The sequence below is a fragment of the Sinohyriopsis cumingii genome, chromosome 8, assembly GCF_028554795.1.
Source record: "Sinohyriopsis cumingii isolate HCF-2022 chromosome 8, ASM2855479v2, whole genome shotgun sequence".
In the NCBI taxonomy this organism is placed as follows: Eukaryota; Metazoa; Mollusca; class Bivalvia; order Unionida; family Unionidae; genus Sinohyriopsis; species Sinohyriopsis cumingii.
The window spans coordinates 71,836,503-71,862,178 of record NC_142968.1 but is presented as its reverse complement, the minus strand read 5'-3'; the positions used below and the strand labels follow the sequence as shown (position 1 = coordinate 71,862,178).

Below are 25,676 nucleotides of genomic sequence, written 5' to 3'. Positions count from 1 at the left end.
AGACACAAAACAAGTTTAAACAGGCACAATTCAAGTGTGGGGCTTCTGAAGTGGAATGCGATTGTGAGCCTTGCGACTTTTCAACCTGTGTTAGTGACGATGGCAGTAGAAATCGTCACCCAGGACGGGACTGTCGTGGACAGGCCTGAAAGACCCTTTCGGGAGGACACTTGTGTGACCTTACCCCCTACTATAGAACTGGTTAGAACATTACACAAAACATGTTGTACAGACACTTGTGTTTATTCCACGTTGATGGTTATCATGTGCCTTTTATCCTTAAACTTAAGCCTTTGGCTTTTATGTATTTTTGTCTTTCGTATTCATGTTTGAAACATTCAATAAAGGTGTTCTGAAAAAAAGTATATAAACTCTTGTCTTGTTTGTTTTCGTGTCACAAGTGACATTTCTCACACTATGGCTACCTCTGCTGTCTCTGCTCCCTCTTCCTCCACTGTCAAAGTCATCGACGAACACTTAGATCGTGCCAGTTGGGAGGCTTTGTATCTTCGCCATCCCTTTAACATGCTCATTGCTGGACCTAGCGGTTCAGGCAAAACCGAATTTGTCAAACGTTTGATCGAACATAAACATCATTTGATCGATCGACCACCTCAGCGGATCGTGTGGTGTTACAAAGAGTGGCAATCGGCGTACAGCCTCTTGCGAGAAAGTCAAGGCGATTCCATCGTGTTTGTGGAAGGCATTCCTAAAGAAGACGACGGCATCGTCTCAGACTCCCGTCAAACCCATTTGGTCATTTTCGACGACATGTTAGGAGAAGACGAAGAAGAAATTAAACTGTGGTTTACGTGCAAAGGGCATCACCGTAATGCCAGTGTCGTTTACATCACCCAAAATTTGTTTCAACAAAGTAAAGCCCATCGCACCATCAGTCTCAATGCGCATTAAGTGGTCTTGTTTAAAAGCCCTCGAGATAAATCGCAAGTGCAAGTCTTAGCCAAACAGTTAGGAACGCCTTGGCTGACTCAGGCGTACGACGATGCCACTCAAACTCCACACGCCTATTTACTCGTCGATTTGAAACCTACGACCCCCGAGGATTTGCGATTTCGTACCCACTTGTTTCACCACTGGTGCCAAGACGGAGGGCCTGTCCTGTACACGTCTCCGTCCTCGACTTCATTTCACTCCACATAAAAAAATCTATAAAAACCTCAGACCCTTTTTCGTCTGTCTCACTCACAGTGTGAACATGACGTCCCTTCAGTCGCATCTTCCCGTCAAATTGATTCGTGCCTTGTATGGCATCAGTCGAGAAAAAAATCCACAAATACGAGCTCGTGTCTTAGAAGCTAGTCTCAAAGAAGTCTTACGATGGTTCACGGTGACGGCACGTCAATTACTCCAAGGAATCATTCAGATTCCTCATCAAACCCAACGCTTTTTCGATCGAAACAAAGTCGCTTTGGTCCAACTGGCCGATCCCCGCATCGACACTTAAACCAAAAAACAAATCATTTTGAAACCTGGAGGGAGTGGTACTCTAGGAGGGGTCATCATTCGCTCACTCTTAAGATGGGATCCTAATGCCCCCAAAGTTATCCCCAGGAAAAAAGTCCAACGAAGCCCCAAGAAGAAAAAGAAAAAGACCAGGTCCCCAAGAAGAACTTCTCCATTGGCGGGACCCACCTCTTACCAGACACCACCCCGGAAAAAGAAAAGAAGCCCCCAGAAAAAGAAAAGTCCACAGAAGAAAACTAGTCGCAAGAGAGGCACTTCGGCCAGGACGCAACCTTACACTCGCAAACCACGACCTGCCACAGCGGTGACCGCATCTCCGGCACCCTCACGTTCATCCACTTCTCCGTTGATGACACCAAGAACTGAAGAGTACTTGGAGACGTTGATCACACCAAGAACTTCTCCGTTGATGACCCCAAAAAGAACTTCCCCAGTGGCAGGACCCTCCAATTTAGTGGCAGTGGCTGCTGCTCACAAAGTACCTTCTCCTAAAATCAAAGTCCATGAAAGATCGGGTATGTTACAAAGTTTACTGGATTTGTCCAAGCAAGAACTGGCTCGATTTAGTCCGTTGCGTACCCCTCCACGACGTGTCATGCCTGTCCTCAAGCTGATACGCCGTAAAGACAATCAGTGGCGACGCGTTCTAGTATTAAAAAGACCTGTGACCAAGTCGGGGGTATCAGTGTTTTTTTTGGTGCTCCTGAAGACTCAAAGATGTCACCCTCCAGAAAACCCCAAGGAAAGAAAAGAAAAGGACTACCACCTCGTTTAGTCAAACATGGGGACTTGTTATCTGTCCTGTCCAAAGCTTCTCCACCTCTACGAAAAAGCCTCATTCAATCGGCATCCAAAGAGGTCATCGATACCGTGTGCGAATGTTGTTTGAACGTTTTGAAAGGCACGATCCCTTTGTCCAAACACCAGAAACAATGCTTAAGCAAACATCGTCACGTTCTTCGCCAAATAGTTCAAAAGAAAATTCCCATTCGTCAAAAGAAGAAGATGTTGGTGCAACGTGGAGGCATTTTGCCTCTCTTGTTAGGCCCCATACTGAAAGGAGTCTTGGGAACCATGTTGGGAGGACTGGTGGGAGCAAGATAAAAAGGCCCTCGGAAGTCCCAAGATTTCAGAATCGACCCCTGACAACCCTATGGAAGGACGAAAACCAGCTTTAGTGCCTTACAAACGATGGATGGAATACCATCGGTGGCAAGAACAACGCACCCCGCATTTACCTCCCAATCCCAATTTAAGCGAGATGTCCCAGTTACAACACGAATTGCTGTCCTTAATGGATCGCCAAGATTTGTCCGAAACAGAAAAATCGCAAAAGTACGGTCAACTCTTGCAACGACTGCAACTCTTTCACCAGAAAGCTTTAGACGAAACAGCTCTACCCACTCTGAAAGATTTTAAGACCTTGATGAAAAGTCCAGCACCATCACCAGTACCAGTACCAGTCCCACCACTACCAGTGACCAAGACAGAAAAAGGAAAAGAAGAAGAAGAAGAAGGGTTTCAAACTCTACCAGAAAAAGTACGCAAGTTAACAACACCACCTACCTCCAGAATTGCATGGATTAAAAAGATGATGGCCACCCCTTCTTCATCACAAGAGAAAAAGAAAGTGCCAGTGCCAGTCACCACTCCAACAACAACCACAACCAGAACCCCATTTTGGGCGGAGACACGCCTCTGACGTCCACTGACCCCTCGGACAGCCACAGAACTCTGGAATTATGAGTCACGAAAACCAATTTTACTTAACCTTACCCAGTGACAGTTCCATGGAGGTGTTTCCCAAGAACACGTTGTGCTGTTACACGGCTAAATTACCTCAAGCCATCCAGTTAGATCACGAAGCCCATTGGGAAGTGGCTTTAGTAGAAATGATTCACCCTACACAAATCCAAAACATCACAGAAAAGCAAAACACTTTTGAGGTCGAAATCCTGAACCAACAATTACAAGAAGCCATGAATGACATCGGGTTTTCAGGGGACACAAGACCATCCAACAATTCACCCTTCAATATCTACACCTTGAAAATTCCGGCAGGGTTTTATTTTAGTGGCCAACATTTGGTGGACACCATTAATTCCAGGTTCGAGTTAGCCTTTGGCAAAGCCCTGAACAGAGTCAAAAAAAGTGTCACCCTGGAGTACCATAAAGTGGCTCGTCGCTTACTGATGAAATTTCAGGATACCCAAACGTTGTCCATCAGTTTTAATCGTGACTTGTTTGATATTTTAGGTGGAGACACAAAAATGTCTCCAAATTTTAAACCGAAGATCAACAGTAATACGGAATTTTACAAGTTTTTTCGATTCCCTGTAGAACTGAACCAAGGACTGAATTTGATGTTCGTGTACTCCGATGTGGTGGAGTATAACGTGGTGGGACACACCTCTGTACCGTTACTGCGTGTCATTCCTTTCAAAGTGGATAGTACCACGACCAGTGACCAGGAAGGTGGAAACACCTATCACGTCCACCGGGAATTTGTGCATCCTCATTATTTGCCTGTCAGCAAGTCGTATTTGGACACGGTCAACATTGCTATAAAAGGAGATTTGGGACAAAATATTCCATTCACCAAAGGAAAAGTCACGGTGAAACTCCATTTTCGAAAACGGTTCTCTCACGACTCGTAAGTCATGTATCCAGTGTATCGAGGGGTTGCACGACAGCGAGGACACGGTTTAGGAGATATGTTAAAATCGGCCTTTCGTTCGGTGGCCCCGGTGTTGAAACCGATGGTGACACGCGGATTGCACGCCTTGAAAGATGCGGCACTGACACAAGGCAAAGAATTTCTCCAAAATGTCATCATCGACAAACAAAACCCTAAAGAAGCCTTCATGAGGGCAGGCAAAAATATCTTGCTGCAAACGGGTAAAGACCTTTTGGGCCGACAAGACACACCTATAAATGCCCTGCACGCTTCCGAGTCAAGCATTCAGCAAGGACAAGGCAGAAAGAGACGACGAAGAAAACGCCCTTTCACCAGACTTCAAGCTAGAAAGGCCAAGAAAAGAAGAACCGTTCGAGACTTAGACGTTTTCGATTATTGAGACACTGCAACAAAAAAATGATGCACCGAGAGTCTTGCGCCTGTTCCAAGACGGAACTGGATCTGTTTGCCATGCCCCCCACCATGATGACGATGCAAGAATCCCAATGGGTGGAATTTCATCCTGTCTCCTCATTGACCGATTCCGCTCCCATCGAGTTTGAAATCAAGGGACAGCCCGAAGATTACATCGATCTGAATAGCAGTTACTTGTACCTGAAAGTCAAAGTTCTAGATAAGGATGGAAATGCTATAGACACTGAGCCAGTAGCTCCCGTCAACAATTTCATGCATTCCTTGTTCAGCTCAGTGGACTTGTACTTGAACAACAAACTGGTTAGCAGCAGCATGGATACTTACCCTTACCGTGCCTACCTGGAAAATCTCTTGACGTACGGAATAGACGCCAAGAACACTCATCTCAATGCCTGCGTGCTATGGGAACCTGACGAAGCGGGCGAATTTGACAAAAACAGGTCTTGAAGCTGACCCCAAATCAAAAACAACCACCAATGAGGGATTTGTAGAACGAAGAAAGAGAATCAAAGGACCCAACCAAAGTTTAGAACTGATGGATCGTTTGCATTTGGACATGTGGTTGCAAGAAAAATATTTGCTGAACGGGGTGGATGTCCGCCTGAGACTGAATCGGAGCAGTACCGCTTTCCATTTATTGGCTGATGCTGGCGAGTACAAAACCAAAATCCAAGAAGCCAGACTCTACGTACGTCGTGTGGAAGTGTTACCTAAAGTAGGTAACGACATCAGTCAGACGTTGAGCAGAACGACCGCCAAGTATCCGATCCGACGCGTAGAAGTGAAAACTTTCACCATTCCTAGGGGACAGCGATCCATGATCGAAGATCATCTGTTCCAAGGACAGCTACCCAAACGTTTGATCCTTGGTATGGTCTCGAATGAAGCCTTCAACGGAGCTATCACTAAAAATCCTTTCAACTTTCATCACTTCAACGTGTCCAAGATTGAAGTCAGTCGCGATGGCAAGACCTTGTGTACCCGACCTTTCGAACCTGACTTTGAGAAGAAGAATTACTTGAGATCGTACTTGTCCTTGTACGAAGCCACGGGACAGTTAGGAACCAACACCAGTCACGGCATTACGTACGACGATTATGACGGAGGCTATGCTTTGTGGGCTTTTGATTTCACTCCAGACCAAGGCAGCGACGAGGGACATTTCCACCCTATAAAATCCGGCCAGATTCGTGTGGAAATTCAGTTCGGAAACAGAATCGGTGATGATGATGTAACGTTGAACGTCATCCTGTATGCAGAATTCGATAACACCATAGAAATCAACAGTTTGAGAGAAGTCATTCTAGATTACTAGAAGCCATGGAAGACTGTTATCCCTCTTTACCTAGTGGAGAAGCTTTGAAGATGGAATGTGAGGAGACCGTGGAAGGAGAATCCCAACACAAAGACGAAAAGGACATCGTGATCAAGTCGAGATGGCCAGAACAAGAACAGCAATTGGTCTCCTACTGTGGTACATACCTGGCAGACACAATTACGACATGGATGAAGCATGATTACTATGGATGTCAAAACATCAGTCAAGAAGAAAAATTCAACGAATATCTGGACGAAGCTTGGAGTCTGTTTAAAAAAGACGTGTTACGTTGGTGGTATAAAGACTTGCGTGAACATTTCTGTCCTCCATTAACGACTCGAGACATCCATTACATCAAAACCCTCTTTGACAAATTCAAAGAGAAAGTCGAGATCGACATTGATCACTTATTATCAGCAAAAGAACATTTAGTGACTTATTTTGATCGTGATTTTTCTAGAAACGATGAGAAAGTAAATCGTTGATTTTGTGACTAGTATGCTTATTTTGTTGTCTTAAGCTAGGAAACGTAGTGTCCATCCATGACTCAATGACTTGCAACAGTCGAAATCACAACTTCATTCACAACTTTGCCAACCCTGTTTAAAGTAGAGTGTAAATTGAAAAAAATGTTTGATGTTATATTGTTGGATTATTGTTAAAAAATGTTAGAGTTGTTGGTTAGTGGTAAGTGATTTTTGAATAAAAAATGATGTGTTTTGAAAAAAATGCCTTTGTGATTTGTTTGGCTATAAGAATGTTTGATTCATGCTCTTTGACTTCTTACTATCCCTCTCATGACACTCATTGAACATTGCGGCTCGAAAACCGTGGAGGGATGTTTTCCTTCACGTCCGCGCTTTGACTTTAAGAACCGGGTTGTTTCCAGTCTAACCATCCATTGTCGACTCATCCTCCTACGAAGATGTGCTCCAAACTAGCTAAGCTAAACGAAGCCTACGTGAATTTGCATAGGGTCTGATACCGAAGCCAGAAGAGATAGAGAATGTGAGAATGCTAAAAGTCACTGAAGACTTGATAGAAGAACTCTTCAGAGAAGAAGTGAACAGGGAGAAAGAAGAATGGACAGAGAAGTACAGACTTCAGAGACAGCAGCAACAACAACAACAGCAGCAGCAACAGCAGCAGGAACCTGAACCTGAGAGAGGCTTTGTCGATTGTCGTATCGACACCAAAGAGTTCTTCTTCTCTTTCCGAAGAAGCAGACCTATCGCCAGAAAGTCTATCCTCAGAGGACATCGCATTCTTAGAAACTAAAAGATTGCCATAGCAAACCAAAAAAAAAAAAACAAAAAAAAACAGCTCTTTTCAGGGCTACCCCAATACTCTAGAAAAGAATTAACAATCCATTTGCCAAGGTGTGTAGGTAGAGTAGTGTGAATATAAACACTAACTCTTTTTTATAGTGTGAGGGTATGTGTTTGTGTGTTTGTGTTTGTAACATCTCACGTACGTTGGTGTGGATAGTAGATTAAGATCATGTTTTTTTTGGGCTGTTTGAGGTGTGGGGAGAGTAGATTTGGGGGGTTTGATTGAATTGCTTTGCGTATGTGAATAGTATATTGGAGTGATTAATGAAAAAATCTTTTAGAATAGGAATGGGTAGTATAAAAAAGTGAGTGTTTCTTTTAGGTCCGCGCGTTGTTTTTTGGTCATGATCTAGGTAAGATCAATTTTATGTTTTTTAGGGGTATGTTTTCCTTCACGTCCGCAGTTTTAGTATAAATTGAAACTCGTTCGGAAGTCCAGCTACCCTTGTTGATTGATCAACACCAGAATGAACACGAGACTGGCGAAACTGTTGGAACTTCATGTGCATCTGGAATATGCCAGGCGCCTGTTGAACGAACTGGGCGCGGAGGCCATTGTGGAAGAAAGAAGGATGAGAGAGGAGGAGGAAAGAAGAAACAAAGAAGAGGAAGAGAGAAGATACAAAGAAGAGGAGGAAAGAAGATACAAAGAAGAGGAGAGAAGATACAAAGAAGAGGAGGAGAGAAGATACAAAGAAGAGGAGGAGGAAAAGGAGAAAAGAAGAACAAATTTCAGAATCCCAGAAACCGAAAATTGGGATTCTGAAGCCACATATCCTGCCTCTGCTCTCTCCCCCAAAAAAGTAAAAAGCAACTGGGGAACAAGATGTGTATGTGGCGCCAGGCCTGGAAGGTGCCACCATTAACCAGGTGTCCATGAAGTTAAAAAAAAAACAGCCCTTTTCAGGGCTACCCAATACTCTAGAAAAGAAATAACCATCAATTTGCCAATGTGTGTGTGTGTGTGTGTGTGTGTGTGTGTGTGTGTGTGTAGGTAGAGTAGTGTGAATATAAACACTAACTCTTTTTTCATAGTGCGAGTGTATGTGTTTGTGTGTTTGTGTTTGTAACTGCTCACGTAAGTTTGTGTGAATGGTAGATTATGGGTTTCTTTATTGTTTCTTAGTGTATGTGGAGAGTATAGTTTGGGTTTTGTAACCGCTCACGTACGATTGTGTGAATAGTAGATTATGGATTTTGTTTATTGTTTCTTAGCGTATGTGGAGAGTATAGTTTGGGTTTTGTAACCGCTCACGTACGATTGTGTGGATAGTAGATTATGGATTTTGTTTATTGTTTCTTAGCGTATGTGGAGAGTATAGTTTGGGTTTTGTAACCGCTCTCGTACGATTGTGTGGATAGTAGATTATGGATTTTGTTTATTGTTTCTTAGCGTATGTGGAGAGTATAGTTTGGGTTTTGTAACCGCTCACGTACGATTGTGTGGATAGTAGATTATGGATTTTGTTTATTGTTTCTTAGCGTATGTGGAGAGTATAGTTTGGGTTTTGTAACCGCTCACGTACGATTGTGTGGATAGTAGATTATGGATTTTGTTTATTGTTTCTTAGCGTATGTGGAGAGTATAGCTTGGGTTTTGTAACCGCTCACGTACGATTGTGTAGATAGTAGATTATGGATTTTGTTTTAATGATTTGCGTGTGTAAATAGTAGATTTGGGGTTTGTTTATTGTTGCTTCACTTATGTGGATAGTATATTATATGAAATGAGAAAAGTAGGGGATGTTTTCCTTCACGTTCGCGCGTTGTTTGGTCATGATCTAGGTAAGATCAATTTTATGTCTTGGGGGATGTTTTCCTTCACGTCCGCGCTTTTCGTATAAGAACCCACAGTATTCGTCGTTCAAACCATTCTACAAAGAAGATGGCTTCGAACCACCTTGACAAAATGCAAAAATTACAAGACGTTTTAGACAATTTAGGAATAATGGAGCAGATGTTAGTGAGACTCAATGAAGACCACTATTCCTATAGTCCCCATCGACTAAAGATGGAAATTAATAACTTAAGAAAAGTAAAGGACATAATAAGTGGTGTCATGAAAGAGATAAAGGAGGAGAAGGAGGATGAAGAGGAAAGGATAAGAATACGAAAATGGAATGAAAAAATTGAAAAAGAAGAAGAAAATGAGAAGAGGAAGAAAGAAGAGGAGGATAAGAAGAAGAAAGAAGAGGAGGAGAAAAAAAAGAAGAAAAAGAGTGTAGGAGAGAAAATAAGAAGTTGTTGGAGAAAAAGAAGAAATTAGAAGCAGAAGAAGAAGAAGAAAAACCAAAGGCCCTTTTCAGGGCCACCCATATTTCTCGAAAAGAGAATGACTTTTCAATTGCCTACCCCTTTTTTAAATTTAAATTTAAATTTAAATTTAAAAAAATTAAAAAAAAAATCCCATGTTCAATTCCCCTTGTCCCTAAAGTAGTTTTTTTTTTCTAACATGTTCAATTCCCCTTTGTCCCTAGACAAACCCAAACTCTATTCCCATGTTCAATTCCCCTTGTCCCCTAGACAGACCCAAACTCTATTCCCCATGTTCAATTGCCTTTGTCCCTAGAATCGATATTTTTTTTTCCATTGTTCGAATACCTTTGACGCTAATCTCAATATTTCCTTTTTTTTCCTTTCTCCAATGTTAAATTCCATTGACGCTAATCTTACCCAGGGTTTTTTGCCCATGTTAAATTTCCATTGACGCTAATCTCGCCCAGGGTGGTTAATGTTAAATTTCCATTGACGCTAATCTCGCCCAGAGGGTGTTTGTAATGCTAATTCCCATTGACGCTAATCTCACCCCTTTCACTACTATCGTGGTTATTAAGAAACACCTTGCATGTCTTAAGTATTCTCAAAATAAGTTTTACGTATGTTTAATTTGGTGTATGTTGGTTAGGTGCAGTTTAGGTTATACAGCATACAGCTCGTCATGGTATCAGTTGAGCATCTCTAAAAATGATGCTAGCTCCGTTTGGTCATTTTCACTTGCTGGACTTTATTTAAAAGGCAGAGCGCTATCGTTTACGCCAGATATATAAAATCAATTATGTCACAGTGTACGAAAGTAGATAGAGGTATGCTAGAGTTATATTGTAATTGCTGCAAATTTGCACACATTCCCCTTTAACCAATCCCGCTTTCAAAAGTATTTAATAACTGTAGAGGGGAACATTTGACTTTTTTTGGTGTCGCCGTTCTTCCAATCTAACTCAAGTTTGGAAGGAAGGAAATGATTTGCGAAAAAGTTATCTCACATAAACCGTTCTTTGAAATAATTAAGATATTAGGTTTAAACGACGTTCAAATATTGATTTTAGAGTCGAGAGGTGCCATTCCTTAATTCAGTCAACGAAGTCGCTCGTAATGCCGACCTTTTTCCGGAGTGCTCCAAAATTAGTGATTCGATACATTCGACAAATTCCGTTAGTGACTAATCTAATAATAACAATTACCGCGCGCGACACACAAATTGATCCGAGAGGGAATAAAGAGAGGCACGTTTGCTTGTTTTATATATATATATATATATATATATATATATATATATATATATATATATATATATATATATATATATATATATATATATATATATATATATATATAAAGCGGATCTGAGAAGAAAAAGTGGGCATTACATAAAAATAACACTCCGGTGAACATTGGTAATCAACAGAGGCGCTGGAATATACACTGAATGACAAACTTGGGCTGGAGGCAGTCAGACATAAGAGTGGTGTTAGCTTCTTATGCTTTCAACGGTGACGTGATCAAATCTTTTGTTGCAGCTTTCGACTGAAATCGGTTGACCCACGGATGTTGCCGATTAACATGGGACTAAATAATACACATGTGAAAAATGGCTTGCTTTATCAATTCGGTGGAGAAATTTCATGCCTCAAAATGTGATGAAATGTTAATATTATATGGTTTAAATGGAAACAAAACAATGTTTAAGACAAATATATTTCAAGATTTAGTATTATTCAAATGATTTGACATAAACGATTTTATACACGTATATGCGGCATTGGGGCATTAATAGTCATTTGGGGGTAATTAGTACCGAATGTCTTTTTTTGATCACCGCTAAGAAACTATAAAAAGGTCCACGACGCCATTTTCATTGCTATCTATCCGGATTCGAATCTACGCAAAGTAGGATTAAAAAGTCTCTAATATCAATTATTTGTATTTGAAAATTATGTTAATGTTAGGTAAAATTATCACCTTTATGATATATGGATAGCGCGTTCTCATATGTTTGGTGTATATTTCTCCCAACGCCGCCCTCCATGGATTCTGCAGGCAATTGCTTAATACTACTCGGCAGATAGACAGAGTTAATATTTAATACAGATAATACTGTCATACAGGTTATAATATTTGTATTAAATATTAATTCTGCCTAGTATATCATTCATTCTCCTGTAGAATCCAGATATACTACTATCCGTTCGGTTTAGTGTTTAGTCGTGATTGTATATGAACGTATGCGTGCAGACATTGAGATGGGTGCCGTTTACCCATGGTACTTCGGTAGAGTACGAATAAAAGGTTGTGTGTGCATATATATATGGGGGCGCGTAAGTGAGATTACTATACTAGGTGCCGTAGTGAAGTGCATGCAAGGACAAACAGATTAATATACACAGCCCAAGAGTTATTCGATGTTTTCTGCCTGTAGATCCTCTAATTGTTTTTAGTCGCTAACACCTTGGTTTTGTATCTGTGCGTAGAATCGACGGCGGTTTTCAAGTTCCACCAGCACGGTCGCGACTTCGGCAATGCTAATTATTTGATCCTCGATAGCTATTGAGAAGAGTTTATTAATCGTACTGAGAGTGATTGTGCTACCGCGAGAAGTTCTGAATAGAGGCGTAATCGTGAACGTAATCGTATCGAACTTATTTTACCAAAACCGGCCCTGACACTGGCCACTATTGATATAGCACCTAGAACAATTCATATTGGCGTTAATATGATAGCTAATGTGTAGTAATTTCCGCAACACCCAGGTTAACCCATCAAATGATGTTTGAAACGACTGTTCTGGTTTTCGCCTAAGATCTTGTACAAGTAAAAATGTGTCCTTGTTGAATAACAGTCGAGAGCTTTCTTTCCAGTGTAGAATATTCCAATTCCTGTTTACAGAAACAATAACAGGATGATTGTATTCCTGGTGGTACAGTTAACAACAGGACATTCCCCGTCCTAATGAAATAATTCCATGCTAGCTTCGAATTGGCATTGATATATTAAGGTGGTTCCAACGGTTGATTCTTTTTTGGCTCTTATTACAAATGTATTCCAGTGTATATGATGATATGTTAACACTGTTTCGAAGCAGATATGTGTCAACAAGTGCAACGAAATGACTTTCAAATGTTAGCGTCGTTGGTTCCAACAGTCCGTCATCAAATTCCTTAACTTTATCACCATGATCTGAATTCATAACGTATATCGAACGATAAATCTAAATTTGAATACAGCCGCTAAAGACTATAAATACAGCGTCATTTGCAATATTTAAAACATCTACCTCTCTTTTTAACCGCTCCAGTAGCCTAGTGGTTAGAGATTCCGCCTCGGATGCGGTAGGTCGTGGGTTCGGTCCCCGGCCGAGTCATACCAAAGACTTACAAAAAGTTATTAACAGCTGCCTCGCTTGGCGCTCAGCATTAAGAGGTTAGTGTTAGGACTGGTCGGCCTGGTGTCAGGATAATGTGACTGGGTGGGACATCATGCCACATGTCTGCTGCATGATGCCTCAGTGACAGACATCACTATAAACTGACACGCTGCAGACATCGCAGGGATATGACTGAAAAACTGGTAAAGCTACGTTAAAAATCAAAATCACACACACACACACACACACACACACACAAACACACACACACATCTCTTATTTCATCTTTGTCGAACTTGAATTAGCCTTCAATCGAAGAATGCTTGAGTGATTTATCATTAGGCTTTGTGTTTGACCTGAACAAATAATTCTTTGATTATATTCTTTTCAACTTAAAGAGTATTGGAATTTTTTCCAACGAGTGTGCAGCTAGTTGTATACGAAGAAACTTACGTTTTACAGCAGACGAGTACACTATAAAGATAATATCCTGATATATCTACAGGTAGACTAGATACACCCTTGGTATGAAAACCATGGATCTTTGCAAGTGATAGAGCATAGGCGTCAAAGTTAGGTTTTGGTGGCCGGTTTATTCATATATTTATTTAACATTTAGGATTTTCCATCCACGACCTTGATCTGAAATATTTGTATTTCCAAATATTGTTGAACCGCATCGTGGTCATCTTCGATTGGCATTTGCATCAGTTGCATTCGGCTTCCATTCATAATAATATCTCAGCTCAGTTCACGGCCATATTTCGTAACCTTCGATTCTGTATTTGTGTCCACGTATTTTTTTATAAACGGAGCAGACGTACAATAGTAATTTATTCTAGCGATTTCGCTGATTTCGGCTAATTCCACTGGTCAACAGTGAAATCATTACTGACTTGAAAAGGCCCTAATCTGTAGTATTTTGGTGTGCCGAACACGAATATAACCGTGAAAAATTTGTATTGGCTCTCGTTTTGAAGATATTCATATACCTCATTTTCTATGTTTCACTGTGTAAATTTCTCCAGTAGGACTGCAGCAACATCCGGAATAATGATGTAACATTGCATAATACCATCATGCTCACATCATCCACAGTTGATTGCATCATTTTCTGATGCAATGCAATACTAATGCCATGCGGCTGCTGAAGTAAGTTGACGTCAGCAGTGTACTATACATGTGTAGGCCTATTATACTAATGCCAGGCGGCTGCTGAAGCTGACGTAAGCAGTGTACTATATAAAGCCCAATCAGATAGGTTCAGCATTTAAAATATTTTAGACGTTGTGCGAGACAGTTCAAGCTACTGTTACATAAAACTTATTATTTTATCCATTTACGTACAATAAAGAACAGTAATGCCTCGAAAGTGTGTTAATACCGCGGACAATTTTTGCTATATTTGTGGGGAAGTGACATTTGCCAACCAGAAGAAAAGTATCAATTCTCAAGTGAAGAAGGCATATCATCTTTACTTCGGATGCAAGGTTGGTGACCAAGACAAGCCTTGGGCTCCGCATATATGCTGTGCTACATGTACAACACAGCTTTCACAGTGGTTGAATTGCAAAAGGTCATCAATGCCGTTTGCAGTCCCAATGGTGTGGAGAGAGCCAAGCAACCACCTAAATGACTGTTACTTCTGCTTGGTTCCTCCTCTTTCCGGCGGAATAACGAAGCGAAAGAAGTCGAGAATAGTCTACCCAAACATTCCGTCTGCATTGAGACCAGTTCCACATGGTGAGGGACTTCCTATTCCAGAACCTCCAGCAGAATATTCTCTTGATTCATCTGACGAAGACAAAGGTGAGTCGACCTGTTCTTCTCCTGGTCCATCAGCATGCAGTGATCCAGATTTTCACTGTGGTGCATCATCAACCCCACACAGAATAACACAGGAAGAACTAAATGACCTGATTCGTGATTTGGACTTATCAAAGAACAAGGCAGAATTGCTAGGATCAAGACTCCAACAATGGAATCTTCTAGAAGAAGATGTCACAATTACTGCATATCGAAAGCGCCACCAGCAATTGGAGCCTTTCTTCAGAAAGGAAAGTAATCTGATATTCTGTTCCGATATTGAGGGCCTCATGAATGCTTTAAAAATCACTCATGACCCACAAGAATGGAGACTATTTGTGGACTCTTCGAAACTGAGTCTCAAGGCTGTGCTTTTGCACAATGGAAACATTCTTCCATCTATTCCAGTAGCGTATGCTGTCCACATGAAAGAGACATACGATAACTTAAGGCAGCTACTGAATTCCATTGAGTATAACAAGTACAGCTGGCACCTCTGTGGTGATTTGAAGGTAGTTGCCCTTTTAATGGGACTGCAGCAAGGATATACAAAATACATGTGTTTCTTATGCGAGTGGGATAGCCGAGCAAGGGAAATGCACTACATGAGGAAGGAATGGACTCACAGGCAGAATGTAGCCAGCTCTGGTTGAGGCTCAGAAAATCTTGCTACCACCTCTTCACATCAAACTAGGTTTGATGAAGAACTTCGTGAAAGCCATTGACCGGACTTTGCCAGCATTCCGATACCTGCATGAAAAATTCCCTCGACTCAGCGAAGCAAAGATTAAAGAGGGAGTTTTTGTGGGTCCTCAGATTCGAGAGCTTTTCAAAGATGACCGGTTCAACAACTTGCTGGAAGGTGACGTGAAACAAGCATGGAATGCTTTTCGCCTAGTTTCTACAAACTTCCTCGGAAATGTTAGGGCAGAAAACTATAAGGAACTAGTAGAAGACATGTTGATGAAGTATAAGAAACTTGGCTGCAATATGTCTCTAAAGATTCACTTCCTTCATTCCCATTTGGATTTCTTTCCTAGCAACTGTGGTATTGTTAGTGATGAACACGGCGAACGTTTTCATCAAGATATCGCAACAATGGAACAAAGATACCAGGGAAAATGGTCCACTACAATGCTGGCTGACTACTGCTGGACACTCCTCAGAGATGCTCCCGAACAGCTGTACAAGAGACAGGCGAAGAAATCTAAGATGTAGTCAATGACTTGATTTTTTATAGGTAGGCTATTACAGTTGACCTTTTACTATTGGAATGCATTTCGTTATGTAAACATTAATTTCTTGCAGATTACAAAAAAACTAGAGCCAATTTTGCAATTTGACTGTCATATTCGTGTTCAGCACATAAAAATTGATAAGAATTGACTAATTTTATTTCAGTAACATGACTTTTGTAAAAATTTGTTGTCCAGTGTTCTTTTGCGACTGCGTCTTGCATTCACACTATGTCTTGGATGTCAACGTTAGAGGTTTTAAATTTTCAAATTCGATCTTCAAAAATTAAAAGCTGGCTCTGGGGGACCTCAGCAACAACACGGGTGGTAAACTCAGTTAAATCCACTTTGGTGGCAAATCTGCTCAGATCCACGTCAGACCCACATCACCGCCGCGTCAGGCTGGGTAACTTTCATAAAACGGTAATAGCGGACATTTCATATATTAAGTGTACTTTCTATGCGACAAGTAAAATCAGCATCATCATCATCTTTATTTCCTTCCATGGAAGATTACATGATATAAGAATAAATCATCTGAACACAATCAATAAATATTAAAAAAAAAAAAAATTCTATATTAGAATACAAATTCTTACACAATATCAATCAACAAAGTGTTCGTCAACTCATAAGTTGCAAGTTTCAGTACCTTATTTACAGAGGATAGCTGCACACTGCATGACAAAGTATGCTGCATACAGGACGAATAGCTTGGAGTTTTCTTTGTCGATTACTCCTGATGGTAACCTTTTACCTAAAAGATATTGTAGTTGCAGCTCATCTTCAAGCTCATGAGTTTGTGGTGTTTATGAAAACTCAAGTAAACGCAACACTTCAATAAAAAGATGTCCAAATATTGGTCCAAGCAGCCAAGTTTGTAACGTCAGAGTTTAATAAAACAGCATTAACCGACTTTGTTCGCCTCGTGTTATATATAATCGACTATTTCAAGCGGTGGCGCAAGCTTCATCTGAACCGAAATATATTTGATGATTTGGTGTTACAGCGTATACAAACCAAGGAGGTCCAGGACCTATAGTCGAATCTATGTTAACGATACCGGTTTCACACGCGTATGGAATCATCGATGCATGTCTATAACATTATGTTTATCAGTATTTGGTGTTCGCAGGATTCTTTGCTGCGTAGTTCTCGATACACTGATATATGACATCACTGGCATGATGTGAGTGTGTGTGACTAGGAATTTTAACGTAGCTTTTAACGATTTTTCAGTCATATCGCTGCGATGTCTGCAGTGTGGCAGTTTATAGTGATGTCTAGCACCTCCCGCATCCGAGGCAGGGCATGTTGTGATGTTATATATTTATAGGTTACTGCATTTATTTGGGAACATATGAACGAGTTTTGGGATGGAATACTGCACGACCTTGGGAGTGAACTATATCCTTCCGACAAAACGAGTTCATATTTTCCCATACAAATGCAGTAACCTTTTTATTATATGCTCATTTTTTTTATTCTACCTAAGGTTTAATTATATAAACGGCTGCCATGTATAGCCAATCGTGTGCTGAAAAATGGCGTTAAACCCCACAACAACACAACAATTATATAAACACAATACACTACAAGAAACAAAGTAAATGAATGTATGCCGCATTCCAAACTAAATACACAAGCGCATATTCATCATTACACAAATCAACATTATTGCTGCGCACATAACTCCGCCCAGATACATTTGAACTTAGTCGCGCGCTCGACATAACTTTCGAAAGAACATAGCGTGTCTAGATAAAATTGAAATTTGGAGTCATATTGTGAATGAATGTGCATTGCAACAACTTTTCCATTTGATCTGGAATGAATATATTTTGGTATTTTGTTTCGATTCGACGAAAGTTTGTGATCTTGAACTAGATTCATCTGTGCAAATTATACATGAAATACATCAGATTGAAGCGGCGCGGGAGAAGCGTGTTTACATCTGCAAACGTGTTTCTGTTTCTGTCATTGAATGTTTGAAATCACAATGTGGGGAAAATATGAAGTCTTTCAATTGCTATGGAATTTAATGCTTATTTCATTTTGAGTGAAGTAAGGAGGATGCAATTGCACTTATCATCGAAATTACAGCACAATTTCGAAATGTGTAATCCAGATTGAAAACCTATGACATGGCTCATGTAATTTGGATTTGCAAAATTAGGAAAATACATTTTGAGGAAATGCGGGATGTAAAACTAAGTATATTTTATTTTGCCATTCTTATCACCAGCTAAAGAAGAGAGAGAGAGAGAGTATATATGACTTGTAACTTGTATGCTATTTGTAAGCACCTTATCTTGCGTCTGTTATATAGTCTGTTTTAGTTCATTCGGAAACAAATTTAAACAACCACAACGTAAACAGCATCTTACGCGAGTGTACATGATTTGTGTACAAATCAAAAGTGCTGGCATCTGCGTCCGCTGTTTGTTTACAATAGAAAGTATTTCTTTTATGCACGTGAATGCTGTATGTGTATTGTCGCGCGAGTTCAGTATTGGGTAATACTGAACGATTCTGACAATGTAAAGCTAACGGGGAAAAATGAGCATATAATAAATGTATATATATGCGTCCGTGTTTTCGTGTCGGTTTCAAAAAGATTTTATCGCGGGTTTGTCGTGGTTTTCAAAGATTACATTGTCGTACAAGACAAGATCGTCAATGGTAAGAGCGCGATCGATTGTGGAAAAGAAATCAACGCAGCATGATTTACTTCTTGAAGCACTCCAGTACAATCTCCGAGTATATCTTATTGCGGCTGATCGTCTGCTGACGGCGCATTCACATGCGGAGGATCACAATTCTACTATTTCAAAATTATATTCAACAACAGTTATGTTTTCCTTGACCAGAACGGACTAATGATCAACGCGTGAAAATCAGTTTGGAAACATACGACCGTTCTTGGGTAGTTTGGGTTTTTCCTGCAAGGTAACATCAATTACAGAAAACGTATAGATTTTTAATCTTCGGAGCTTTACTTTTCCGTGATGCCTTATTTAATTTCAATTATTGCACAATCATTACACTATACTGTGTGCAACGTAGCATGAAAACTCGTATGATATAATCAACGTCAACATTTTCCTTTCCTATGCATAATTTCACATAATGCTTTATGCGTTTTGTCTTTCCCTCATAATATTGGATAAATTTATAATTTTGCTGTTCCAAGATAATTCTTAAGTTGATTAATTTATCAGTATACACCAGATACGTGTTTAGAAAACCGTACGAAATCTTTAGTGACTCTTTAACAAACCTGTGGGATGCATTTAAGCGAAACAACGATTTAATCTTTTATGTGGCGCTACACACACTCCATTTATGTGATATATTAATACCAGAATCATATATATTTATAAATTCTTTCAATATACTATACGCATCAATCAGCAAATGTTTCGCCATTTATACATAGCACTATAATTGTTTAATATACAAATATTATGACGCTCACTTTGTATCAGTCACTATAAATTTTTATCCCATTAACTATGCCATTATAACATTTTCTCAAATGAAATCTGCCATTATAACATTTTCTCAAATTAAATCTGCCATTATAACATTTTCTCAAATGAACTCTGCCATTATAACATTTTCTGAAATGAAATCTGCCATTATAACATTTTCTCAAATTAACTATGCCATTATAACATTTTCTCAAATGAACTGTGCCATTATAACATTTTCTCAAATGAAATCTGCCATTATAACATTTTCTCAAATGAAATCTGCCATTATAACATTTTCTCAAATTAAATCTGCCATTATAACATTTTCTCAAATTAACTATGCCATTATAACATTTTCTCAAATGAAATCTGCCATTATAACATTTTCTCAAATGAAATCTGCCATTATAACATTTTCTCAAATTAACTATGCCATTATAACATTTTCTCAAATGAACTCTGCCATTATAACATTTTCTCAAATTAACTATGCCATTATAACATTTTCTCGAATTAACTATGCCATTATAACATTTTCTCGAATTAACTATGCCATTATAACATTTTCTCAAATGAACTCTGCCATTATAACATTTTCTCAAATTAACTATGCCATTATAACATTTTCTCACATTAACTATGCCATTATAACATTTTCTCAAATTAACTATGCCATTATAACATTTTCTCAAATGAACTCTGCCATTATAACATTTTCTCAAATTAACTTTGCCATTATAACATTTTCTCACATTAACTCTGCCGGTATACCATTTTATCACATTAATTTTGCCACAAAGAAAAAAATATCAGCAGAACATTTTGCAGTCTAGTAGGGATAAATAATCTAATTCCTGCAGTAGTATAGTTACAATCGGTTATATAGACCTGACTGATGAGTATAGTATAGCAAGTTGACTTTATCTGGCACAAGATATTTGCCGTACTTTAAGATCGATCGTCTGGAGCTACACGCTCTTGTCAGATCGTTTTAAAGACAGTCTTCAATTCAGGATAATTACACCATGTGTATGGTAGCTTGAAAGATCAACGACACGATATGTATTGCTATGAAAAGGGTAAATATGACTCAATGCTAAACTAACGTTACAAATGCACATAATGAATTGTACGTTTTTGAAATGTGAATAAGTCATATAAAATCTAAATGTATCTGAGAGAAGCAAAGGCAGTTATGATTTTACTCTGGTCATACTTTTTAATGTAGCAAAGATCACCTCGATATTAATGATGTTCTTAACTTTCATCTGGATCGCTCTCATTTTAACAAACAAAAATGTCCCACAGGACGGACCGAATCTAGGACATATAGTTTATGCGATGAACATCGATACCACTTCCCAATTTATAAAGTCTGCATTTGAAATGATGTTGGAGGAGTTCTACATGCAATCAGTCATATATACACGGACGGAAAAGTTCAGAGGGTCGAAAATTGTGTTCCGAAAATGCTACGGTTATATAATATAAAAATATACGTACTTTCGTATGTATGTGTGTAAGTGCCTGTCACCGTGAATGATTGTGAATGTGTATGCATGATTATTTGTTTGCTGTATGTTCCAATATAATCGTTTATTTTTATTCCAGGCTTTACCAACATCTTTTAATAAGGGTCTAATAAATAATGCTGGCTTTACAACAGCGATGATGATCAACAACTTTTCATGTGTGATTTTCCAAGATGTGGATGCTTTCATGATGGATGATCGTAATCTGTACCGGTGTGGTTCAGATCCCCGTCATTACCTCGCGTACAGCACAAAGTATGGAGATAAAGGGTGAGTGTATATATATATATATATATATATATATATATATATATATATATATATATATATATATATATATATATATATATATATATATTGTTATCTTGACTTATTCGCTTGCAAGGATTTAAGAAGGGGAATGTCCACGTCTGTTGCACTCGCGTTGGTGGCTGAATAGCCCAATACGTGACAATCACGTCCGTCCACAGAGGTTGCAGGGAAATATCTGGCTTGTGGTGCGTGCTGTCGATGGTTCCCGGTCTTTTCTTTGCCATCATTTTTCCTCCAATCTTGCCCATCTGTTTTGTTCAAAAACGGCAGTGGCCCGGTGAACTATACGTCGCCAGCTTTCACGGTTAGCAGCTTGTGATGCCCATTGGAAGTTTTTGATGCCACAGGTGGTGAGGGTCTTTTTCATGGAGTCTTTATATCTCTTTCGATGTTCACCTCTATCACGGTGGCCAGTTGACAGCTCACCATACAGTGCAGTCTTTGGCAGGTGATGATCCTCTATCTTGTACATGTGCCCTGCCCAGCGTAGCTGTGTCGTCATGAGCGTGGCCTCAATGGTGGTGATCCCTGCTTGTTTGAGGACTTAAGTGTTGGTGATGAAGTCACTACAGTGGTTTTTGAGGATGGTGTGGAGGCAGCGCTGATGTAAGCTTTCAGGGAGGAGGTTGCGGCTCTAGGTGAGCCAAGATTCGGCGTCATATATGAGGGTGGTCAGTAAGACAGCTCTTTAGACTCTGATCTTTGTATCTTTCTTGAGACTTGCTTAGTGCCACACTCTTTTAAAGAGTCTGCCGAAGGCGCTGTTTGCCTTGGTCAGTCTGTTGTCTATTCTTTGGTCGATCTTGGCATCAGAGGATATCACATAGCCCAGGTATGTGTACTGGTGGACTCCATTCAGCTCTGTTTGGTCAATAGATATGCTTTGTGGTCGGTACTCTTCCTTGGGAGCAGGATGGTGAAGTACCTCAGTTTTTTTAGAATGACGTCAGGTCCAACGATCTGGCAAGCTTCTGCAAAGCAGGATGTTACGCGCAGTAAGGCGGCTTCAGTGTGGGCAACAAGCGTGGATTCATCTGCAAAGAGAAGTTCTCTAATCTGTTTTTCCAAGGTCTTGGTGTGGGCCTGAAGTCGCCTTAAGTTGAAGAGATTGCCATCAGTGCGAAATCTGATGCAGATGCCATATTCGTTATCAAGGTCTTATGCTGCTTTTTTGGAGCATCAAGCTCAAGACGATTGAGAACAGTGTGGGGCATAAAACGCATGCCTGTTTCACGCCATTTACAATAGGAAAGGAATGTGACAGGTCGTAATTGTTTCTGACTTGATATGGTGTTTGTACTAAGACAGATCTAGGAGGAATGTCGAGAACAAAACAAAGGACTATACATCACATTTCTGGACCTGTCGAAGGCCTTTGACACAGTAAGCAGAACTGGACTGTGGCAAATCCTTGAAAAGCTCGGCTGTCATCCAAAGTTCCTTACCATGGTCATCAAACTACACACACACACACACACACACACACACACACACACACCCATCTACACACACACACACACACACACACACATATATATATATATATATTTGTTGTTGTATATATTTATATTTTCTTACCTCCTGGTACATGATTTTATCTCATTTTTTTGGCTATTTATTCATATATGTAGTTGGTGGCCTATGTACATGGAGTCTGTTCTGATGTATTAAAGAACGCAGAATTGCGTTGGAGCTATGAATACATGCTTACGCACAGTTACTAAAAAATAATTATTAGTAAACATGTTTACGAGATTCGGCCTTTTTGCCATTGGACAGATAGGTTAGGTGTTATCTTAGAAGAATGAAGTTAATTTTTGTTGGAAGAGTTAGGTCACATGCTTAGGTGTTTCCAAATATTTATTGAGTATTACGATCTGTCGCGTGGGTTATATTACAACATATAATTATAATAGATAGTGTACCTAAGCAGAGAACTGAGAAATCAAATTTCATTCATTCCTTTCTTGGAGTGATTCTTATTTTATTAGGTTCCTGTTGTAACATCAAATCTGCAGACGTGCTTTGTGTAGTACTTGTGTATTATATGAGATGAAAAATATGATAGTTTCGACTTTAATATTATTCTTGAACTATAGTGAATTATTCAGAGGAGTTCTGGACAACACTGGTTTGAAGACACGATTCTTGGAGAGCCAATTGTTTATTCGGAAATGTTTAATTTTTTGGACTTTAATAGAAGTCTTGCAGGATTATTTTAGGATTCACTTCCTAATACTAGGTTTCTCCCACATTTTCATTTATAACTTTGATACCTATAATTAATTCGGTCACTAATACGGTGATCCACTAGTAATATTGTTATAGATTTAATGATATCATCATGGTTTCATTCTGCTTTACCAAATAATTATTAAAAAAATCAAATTTAAATATTACAAATATAATCATATGTATGCTACGTTAGTCACTACTTAACACGTTTAACGTGCCCACATTGTGGCAAAGGTGATTGTACAAAAGATAGTTAAGACAAATGCAGCTTTTCGAGAAATGTCACATTACAACGAACAACAAAAATCCACCATTGTTCAAGTTATTTGCAAGCGTATGTTGATGTGTTAAGTACATGTATTCCTTTCTAAGACTGTGAATCTTCCAATGATTTCTTCAGGAGAGCAATTGTTTTCAGTTTTAAATTGCACGTAATTAATAACGTCCACTAAATATTGTCTTGTTTGCTGTGTAAGTATGCTTTGCGTTTACTGACTTTCTCTCATAAATAGTTTGCACTGGCGTTTGATTCTCACTGATAGGTTCTCGGCATATTATATTAAAGAAGTGGCTAGGAAATTGTAGACGTCATTATTGAAACTTCCTAGTTCTATCAACCAGCTTTATAATGTCAGCACAACGTCTTTCGCAAGATGTCAAATATAGTGTGTACCAAATCATCCCACTTTAGTTACATTTTTTTTAGAGATGAGCTTATGCTACAAGTAACATCCATACAGCAACTTCATCTACTAATAGGTAATGACCATTTAAGTTTTTAGGTGGCGCAGCGATTTTGTTTTGATCTGATATATTTTATTTTCTCTCATCTGAAAGTAAATTGTTTTCTTCAAATTATACAATGCCCTAGTATATATATATATATATATATATATATATATATATATATATATATATATATATATATATATATATATATATATATATGGGGGTGGGGGTGGGGGTGGGGGTCCACGATGTTAAACCTGTCCCACGTCACTAATCTAACTCACAGGCAAAGGTTTATATTCTGATTATCTTACATGGTCAGCACACTATCGTATTGGCTGTGGTAAGAACCGTAAAAATTCAAGGTCACTGATTACAATAAGACAGTAGTGACAAGAATGGACCCTAGGATTCAGATAGCGATGAACTGTATACTTCCCAATTCAAACGTAGTCGTGTTGTAAAATTAAAAGAAAAATATGGCAGTTAGACAGATAATCATTTAAGCTAAAGTTATCCAGTAGTCTTGACATTGCGTTTCTTTCCAATGTCCACAGATCATTGCATGTCCTTGGTTGGCTCCATTGTCTAAGCCATCCTTTTATTCGGCTGTTTGAGATGGCATCGCGTTCTGGTTTTGCTTCAGTAAAGAAAAAATTAGAATTCGATAATTATGCAATATTTCATTTTCTAAAAAATGATGATAATACTAGTTACGTTTGGACATGATAATAAAAAATCACGCAGGAAAGAACCGACAATCTGAGCTGTATAAAGAATCTTTAAGAAATTGGACAAGCGAGTGATATGAATCAATTGAAGAACAATGCATCGGCAGGGGATTTGGGAAATAATTGTTATAAAAAAAGAAGCTGAAACCAACATTTTCATACTGCAAATACAAAAACAAGGTATTATCTTAAACAACTTGTGAGGGATGAACTGCACGTCAGTTATGCAAATAGTATGGAAGAAACTAAGAAAACGAGATGAATGTTTTTTCGTTTGAACGAGTTGATCAAAATAAAGACGAGAACCTAAATGGACTCCAATCTGACATGGACACGGGAATAGAGTGAGAATTGCGATTGGAAGCAGACCTACATATAACGATATAATTAATAAAGAGTTAGTCATTGGTAAATGACAAGCCGAAAGCCAAAAATGGGGATAAAAATAAAGCAGGCAATTTGTATAAGGACATGTTCAGAATCGCAGAAAGTTCTTAATATTCCAGTATTAAAAAAGGGCGGAGAAATCTGAGCGGTTTGAGTTTATGTTCTAGAAACGCTGCTAGACAGAACCTTTCAACATGTTTTGGCGCAAGTTTGTATTAACAGAGGAATGGTGTGATAAATAAATGACCCCATGTACGTAACCTGCCTACGATGGAGTTTGGTTATAATTTGCATGAATATTATATATTACATATTCCATCGAAAATAGTGATCTTAGTATATTCAT

At 39.1% G+C, this 25,676-nt stretch overlaps 1 protein-coding gene across 3 annotated transcripts in view; it reads left to right on the top strand.

Moving 5' to 3' along the window:
• The window catches only part of LOC149793792 (beta-1,4-galactosyltransferase 2-like), a 69,357-nt gene that overhangs the window by 21,652 nt on the left and 22,029 nt on the right, over positions 1–25,676 (top strand). For all 3 annotated transcript variants that reach the window (XM_089967782.1, XM_089967783.1, XM_089967785.1), the window contains exon 3: positions 21,016–21,206. In XM_089967782.1, coding sequence (XP_089823908.1) covers positions 21,016–21,206 — 191 coding nt within the window. The remainder of the gene's footprint in view (positions 1–21,015; positions 21,207–25,676) is intronic.